The sequence below is a fragment of the Aplidium turbinatum genome, chromosome 17 (assembly GCF_918807975.1).
Source record: "Aplidium turbinatum chromosome 17, kaAplTurb1.1, whole genome shotgun sequence".
NCBI lineage: Eukaryota > Metazoa > Chordata > Ascidiacea > Aplousobranchia > Polyclinidae > Aplidium > Aplidium turbinatum.
Window position 1 is genome coordinate 3,636,514 of NC_137488.1, and position 7,029 is coordinate 3,643,542.

The 7,029-nt window shown below is 37.8% G+C and overlaps 1 protein-coding gene across 1 annotated transcript; it reads left to right on the forward strand.

Annotated features, from left to right (window-relative positions):
• The first annotated feature begins 3,303 nt into the window (after positions 1–3,303).
• LOC145786869 (ceramide kinase-like) lies at positions 3,304–5,271 on the forward strand. The gene is made up of 2 exons (XM_082598610.1): positions 3,304–4,056; positions 4,801–5,271. The coding sequence occupies exons 1-2, from the start codon at positions 3,304–3,306 to the stop codon at positions 5,269–5,271; spliced, it is 1,224 nt and encodes a 407-aa protein (XP_082454736.1).
• The last annotated feature ends 1,758 nt before the right edge of the window (positions 5,272–7,029 follow it).

The following is a 7,029-nucleotide window of genomic DNA, read 5'->3' on the forward strand; positions in this document are numbered from 1 at the left end:
AGAAAAAAAATTAAAGAAAAGCTAAAATGCATTAACTTTTACAACAACCGAAAATATAAAGACATTGAAATAATGCAACTGTAGTGGGTTTCGTTCGTGAGTGGTAAAAGCGAAATTAAACAGTTTGTAGCAGTGAGAAACTATGACGTCACACATAGCGCATTGTGATGCGCAGCCTATATTTTTGACAGGATACATTGACCATAGATGACTTGGCGTTGTTTTAGGCGAGTCGGAGTTTCCAAGCAAAAACCTTAAAAGTTGTGCAACAAAATAAAAACATGAAAATAAAACACAAAAGTAAAAAATATATTAAAAATGAAATTTTTATCTCTACATTAGTGGGGGGGTAATTTTGCATTAGTTAACCCCACTCCGATTGGTGGGGGGGTAATCACCCCCGCGGCCCCCCTCTAACGGAGCCCATGGAGAAAGGGCCTGGTCACTGTGAGAAGAGTTACCGTCCGGTTACCCATTTTGTTCAGTAGCGTTCAGTCTGCAACTTAGGTGGTGGTGATTTAACAGAGTAGGCTAGATGTGATTTATTCAGCTGTAGGCTAAGTGTAAGCAACAATTGGGTGGTGAGACGCGCAACGGATAATGCGCTGGCCTTCCACTTATGCATAGGCCTACCTGGTTCGACACACGGTTTGAGCTGGTTTTTAAAAAACACCGTTCACCTCTACCCAGGGTGTAATAAATTGGGTAGGAGTAGTTGCTGAAGTAATGGCGGCTGAAAGAAAGGAGCTGGCAACCCTACTCTCATTAGTGCCGAAGGCCTATACTGTGATGAGAATCTTATCTTTTCATTCCCTAAAACTCAGAACTGTGTATGGGACTACCTTTACCTTTAAGTAACAATTAATTGACACTTTCGGTTGTAGCAGGCGAACGGTTTGAGGAGAAAAATATCATTAGTTTATCTTCTACCAGAGTCACGCATAGGTCTACCATGGCCACCTGGAGATGCGGCCTGATTTGTCACATTTTGCAGATTTTGATTACCGCTACTGCTGGTGCTTGACTGACATTTTTCTGAGATGTTTTTACTTTTTGCGGTTTCCTAATGACATAAAACTTTTTTGTTGCCTTGGGGAAGCAGTAGCAAATGAGAAAAAATAAGTTGAAAAACGCTAAATCAGACTGTTATTGAAAATTAACAGTCTGACTAAAATCTTCGAAATCAAATTTTCTTTGTTTTTCAACATGTGAGGATGTTAAAACCTATTGTGTCATCTGGGAAAAACAGTAAAGAAAGCAAAAAAATATAATTTTTAGAAAAATTTATTTAAACGTTCGCCCAAAGTTAGAAAAACCTGGAAATTTCTGTAAAATGTGACAAATCAGGCCGTATCTTTAGGTGGCCATGGGTCTACTTAATATTTCAAAAACAGCCACAGTCATTAAAAAAAAGAATATAAAGATGTGAAACCACAAATTAATTAGCCTACTTAAACACTTCAGGCAGCATGAACTTTTAATAAGATTTATATGCAGGCTACGGGTGTGTACTGTCTATCACATTCTTTTCATAGTTCGGTAGGCAGGGTGGATGAACTGAGCTGCCGGATCGAGCCCGCGGGTCCTAGTTTGGTGGCCCCTGGATTAGAAAGTAAATAGAGTCGACAGTGGAGACAAGGTGTGATTTTGTTGGCACAGCATACTGTACTGCAAGCTTGCGCAAACAAAGACTTTACCAAGCAGAAAACTTGCATAGTAGGTAGCTATAGTTCAACCAGGTGTAGGCAACTTATTGACTCACTTTTGTGTTTGTTTCGGTTACAAACTCCTTAAGTCATATTGTTTATCTAGAACAAGGCTAATCTAGAGTGAGTAATAAGAACAACTAGGCTCATTCAAATACAGGAGGATTTGTTTTCTTAAAATAGTGATGATTTTCTGCTTAATAGCAAATTTACATCCTCAATAGCTCAGTTGGTTAAACCCCCAGCTTACAGTATTATAAGCACGAAAACTTTTAGAATTTAAGGGCAGTTGATTTCTGGACGGCACCATAGCCGGTATAGGCCTACTAACAATTGGCAGCTTAAGAAATGCCTGAACATCTGACCCCGATAAACCATCGACTAAAAAAGAAATCTCTCCTCATACGAAAGAACAAAACAGAAAGCAGCGAGGTGTGAATAACATTTGTTGTCATTGTTTCGCAAAAACTTTGTTCCGCAGCTGGGAGGGACCGTGCAAAACAGAGACAAACAAAAATTTGGGAAAATTTTGGCGTCGAAAAAATCAAACCACTTTCCGGAAGGGATATTATTGCACAAAGTTTTCACGGAAGATCAAACAAAAATATGTAGTGCGTGGTGATAGGTTCAGCATTCAGACAGCTATTACTGTAAAAGTTGCTAAGCATTTTTGATTGCATTCAAAGAAAGTTTTATAAAATACCACTAAGGAAATTAAAGGCTTTCAAATAATCCTGAAGAACTAGTCTACGCTGTATTCTGCTTAACATTTCGCCGTGTCTTGCTACAGTCAAAAATAATTCACATTCTATTGGGAAAATACACAATTGTATATAGCCTGCAGGTAGGCTATAGGATGTTAAACTTTGTCAAACTGCGTTTTTTCTAAAAATTCACTGTTGTTTTATATTTTGCTTCAGTCAAAACCATGTCCTTCATGAAGGTTAAATATGAAATGTTGATTAAATGCTACGTTCGGATGCCAGTTTACATTACTTTTATCAATACTTCGTTTAAAGACGCATGTTACATTATTTCATTTGTTCAGTTGTATTCACATAAATTATGCTTAATTAATGACATGGGTGACAAAGCTCCAAATGACAGTGTCCAGTTTTTGTGGAATGACATTATATGTAATCTTCATGTGGAAGATACCGCTGTTCATTTAAAATGCATCAAAGCACCACCATCCAATGCATTGCCACTCTCTTCATTCGACAAGTATGTTGAAATAACCAAAGTGATTTCAATAACTTGTGAACAAGATACTTGGAACGTTGATGATCAAGGAGAACCAGTTCTAAAACGTCCATCATTCTTCAGTTTTCGACGACAAAAATCGTCACCATACTTTGCACTTATTATTTACTTTTGGTCGCAGTCAGAGAAGCACTGCTGCAAATTTCAAGAAATCAAGCTTCAGACAAAGAATGAGAAAGATTGTATTGACATGAAGACTGTGGTTCAGGAAAAACTCCACAATGAATTACAAAAGCAAGGTTATGTTCGTCCTCATAATTTGTTGATATTTCTTAATCCAATTTCTGGAAAGAAAAAAGCTAAATCTCTTCACCACAATTTGATCTCTCCTATGATGCGAAAAGCTGGAGTTAAGGAAACTATTGTGACAACGCAATATCCCGGTCATGTTCTAGAATACATTAAATCTGCTGATCTGTCTGTATATGATGGTATTGTAGCCGTTGGAGGAGATGGAACATTCAGTGAAGTTGTGAATGGAGTTTTACTGGTGGAACAAAAGAAACGTGAAATTTGTTTGGATGGAGAAACTGATCTTAACAAACCTATACAGCTTGCTAGACCTTCAATGAAACTGGGCTGTATTCCAAGTGGATCAATCAATGCAATAAACTACACTACGCAAGGAGCCGGTGACCCTGAAACTGCAACTTTACAAATACTTTGTGGTGAAAATCATCCACTAGATGTTTCCTCAATTCACGATGATGAAGGAAAGTTTCTGAAATTTGCAATTATTTTGACAAGTTACGGTTTTGCATCTGACATTCAGATGATGTACAACAGGTTCAAAAACTTCGGTCCCACTCGAGACTTCGTGAGCTTTGCAGTTGCATTCGCCAACCTTCGTCCATATCCTTTTGAAATAACTTGCATCGCCAACTCTTCTGACGAATACATTGATCATTATTCAGAAGAATCAAAATGTAGATATCCATGCGATCAATGTAGTCAGGGTTGTAATGATCAATCAATGGAAAAGTTCTTGCAATCTGCTCCGAAAGGAAGCATTCATTCAAATCTGCAAGATAGCAATCCACTAGAAAATTTGTCGTCTTCTTTTGCAAATCAAAATTTATTTCAAAAGGTAAAGTAAACTATTGCTCAAAAGTTTTTTTTATTTAAAATGGTAACTTGTAACTTTATACACTTTTTTTGCATACAAAGTTACAGCACAGTCTTTAACTTACATCCGACCATAGCGATCTTTATACATAGGCCTTGCTAACTATAGGGCACTTGCGATAATGACTGTTGGTCGATGTAATGATAATTTTGGCTTTTAAGCTTTTTTTATTACAGTAATAGATAGGAATAATTCTGCACCGGACCAACTTGGGCTTAACAAGCAGGGACTACAGACTGTACTACCAATTTGACTGCTATCAACGGTAGCAGATTGGCCTTCAATAAAAGCTAAAGTTTGCACATTGGTATGACCTGTGTTTCTGAGTCTCCTACAAATCAGCAGTTATAAACTGAGCAAATGGCACTTGAGCAAGTGATAACTGAGCTGGTAACCCTTCAGCAAGTGGCTGAAGTTGACAAATGACCAAACAAACCAAGTAGCAACTAATAGGCTACCGGTAGGCCTACACTGAAACTTGGCATGTCACCAGTCAGCAAAATCACTGTTTAGCAAGCGAAAATCTCGTTTCCTGACTTGGACAGTAGCTGACGCGTACTTGCTCAGCTGAAGCACTTGCTGAGTTGTCGCATGCCGAGTGGTCTGGCGACCTGTGTGTATAGGTTTCCATGTGTCGGACCATAAAGAATTTGTAAACTGTTGTTGGTTGAATGTTCAAGATTTTAAGTATTCTCTTTTTCGCAGAAGATACGAGGAAGTTTGCTCAGTCTTCATTTGCTCAACATATCATGTATATTTCCAAGAGTTCCTCTTGGCTTTTCACCCTCCGCACATCTTGCTGATGGGAAATTTGATATTGTGTTCATTGAAGAAACATCTAAAAGATCCTTTCTGAATTCGTTTTTGTCATCATTGAGTTCTAATGGAAATTATTTGAAACTCCCAGCAGTAAAGTCTCATCGAGTGCTGGGAATGCATTTCCGGGCTCCATCAGATGATTCCAAAGTTTTAAAGGATCAAGAAGATTCCAACATTAATAATCCTCGTTCAACAACCCACAAACAAGATTTTTCACACTGCAACCGCAGCTCTTGGAGAGTGGATGGTGATAAAGCATTCGACAATGTCAACATCACTGTGTGGGTGCACAGGGGTTTGATCAATATATTTTCTAAAGGATATGAGAAAGACCTGGATGATGGAACAAGTGTTTAGTCATAAAGTAGCTATTCGTTAATAAACAAACTTCCATATTGTATGTTCAACCATGAAGCAGAATGACACTTACTTTGATGATTCAGACAGTGATTCTTACGTCAAAGGCTGTTCAGTTACAGCCGTTGTATTTTGGTGGAAAACAAATTTTATAACATCAATAATAATGAAACTTCAAACTGCATAGCATTCTGCTATTATTTGTTTGTTGAGCAATTTCATTGCATGAAGAAGATGCAAATGTTAGATGACAAAAATTATTTCTGTTGAAGATGGTTGGCAGTAAGGCGTGGTTCTCTATCTTGCCGTTGCATACAAAAGGTGGGTTGCCACCGAGTTTTCTTGATTTATCGCTTGTTGAATATGAAAAAAAAAATTGTAATAGGGGAAAGACAGGACCTACAAGCAAATTTTTAAAAAATTAAGTTAAAGCGTTTTTAAAGTTGATGAATAATTTACCTACCTATAGTCTTTATAGTTACAGTATGTTCTAAGAGAGAAAAAACCTAGCGTCTTCCTGTGTGGAGGGGTGTTTTTTTGTGAGCCACTTCAAATAAACATGCAGTATTTTCAATCTTTTTTCTTTTCTTTAACCGTTTCATGCTGTAGGCTACTGTTTTCGTGCTATAAATTTTTATGGAAAGAAATGTCAAATGAAAAGCATTGAATGTACACTCATATCGGAAAACCTTTGTTTTTCTTCTTCGTCGTGTGTCTCACAGCTGGAGGAGTGTAGCGCCCGAGCACTCTCTCTCTCTCTGACGTCATGCGCGCTGGAATCCACATGATTTATACAAATACCGATTTTATCACAATCCTGCGTCTCGCTTAAAAATTTAGGGAATTGTAAGCAATGAATTTTTGAATAATGTCTAATCGCATTCTAGCTAGTCCCCCAAACCCCCCGCTGTTTTTCTCATCTTCAGAAATCACATGACCTCACTTTTACAACTCATCACCTGCCACTACATGTCAGTTGTATTAGGCCTAAGTGTTAAAGAATTATAGTTCTTACGAAAATACATTTCCAAAAATGTAGCCTTCATGGCTCTTTTTGTATAAAAAAATGCCCGACCCCTGTATTAGATTATAGCCTACACAACCTCAGATATTGTGAGTAGGCCTAATGTTATGTTTTTAAAAGTAAAGTATTTTTGCACAGACAAAACTTGAGCAAATTTTATTTGCCTCCCCACCCCCAAAAAGTGTTTCACTTTCCTACGGTCATGTACGAACGCCACTATATATAGCCTTGCCTTTAAACCATTCTCCTTCAATCATTCGGGTGTTCAGACAGAATGTGAAAAAGAATTTTTATCTAAAAAGATTTAAATGATTTAGTCAAGCTGTACGCTATTTATACTGCTCACCCTCTGTTTTGTAGCCTACTCATTTATCGCAAATAGCTATTAGCATCATCCTAACATTGTTTCCTGCTGTTTTCTCGATGCATAATTACATTTTAGCCTACTGCCTACCAAATTTACAAAGTGACTTTAAAGTGTTGAAAAAGTGCAGTTGGACGCGCAATGGTAGGCCTAAGGGTTATATCGTATATAGCCTATCGTAACCTACTTATTTACATGCCTCTGAAGTTAGGTCGTGACGACTGACAGTGGGACGGGCCTGAAAGGGCTAAAGGTGGTTATGAAAAATCGAAAACTGTGGAAGGAGAAGGTTTATAGAGTGACCGAGAGTCGAAAGCGATTGAACGGATGCTTTACCATTTCTACAAGCTACGTGAAGAAATATGGTGGC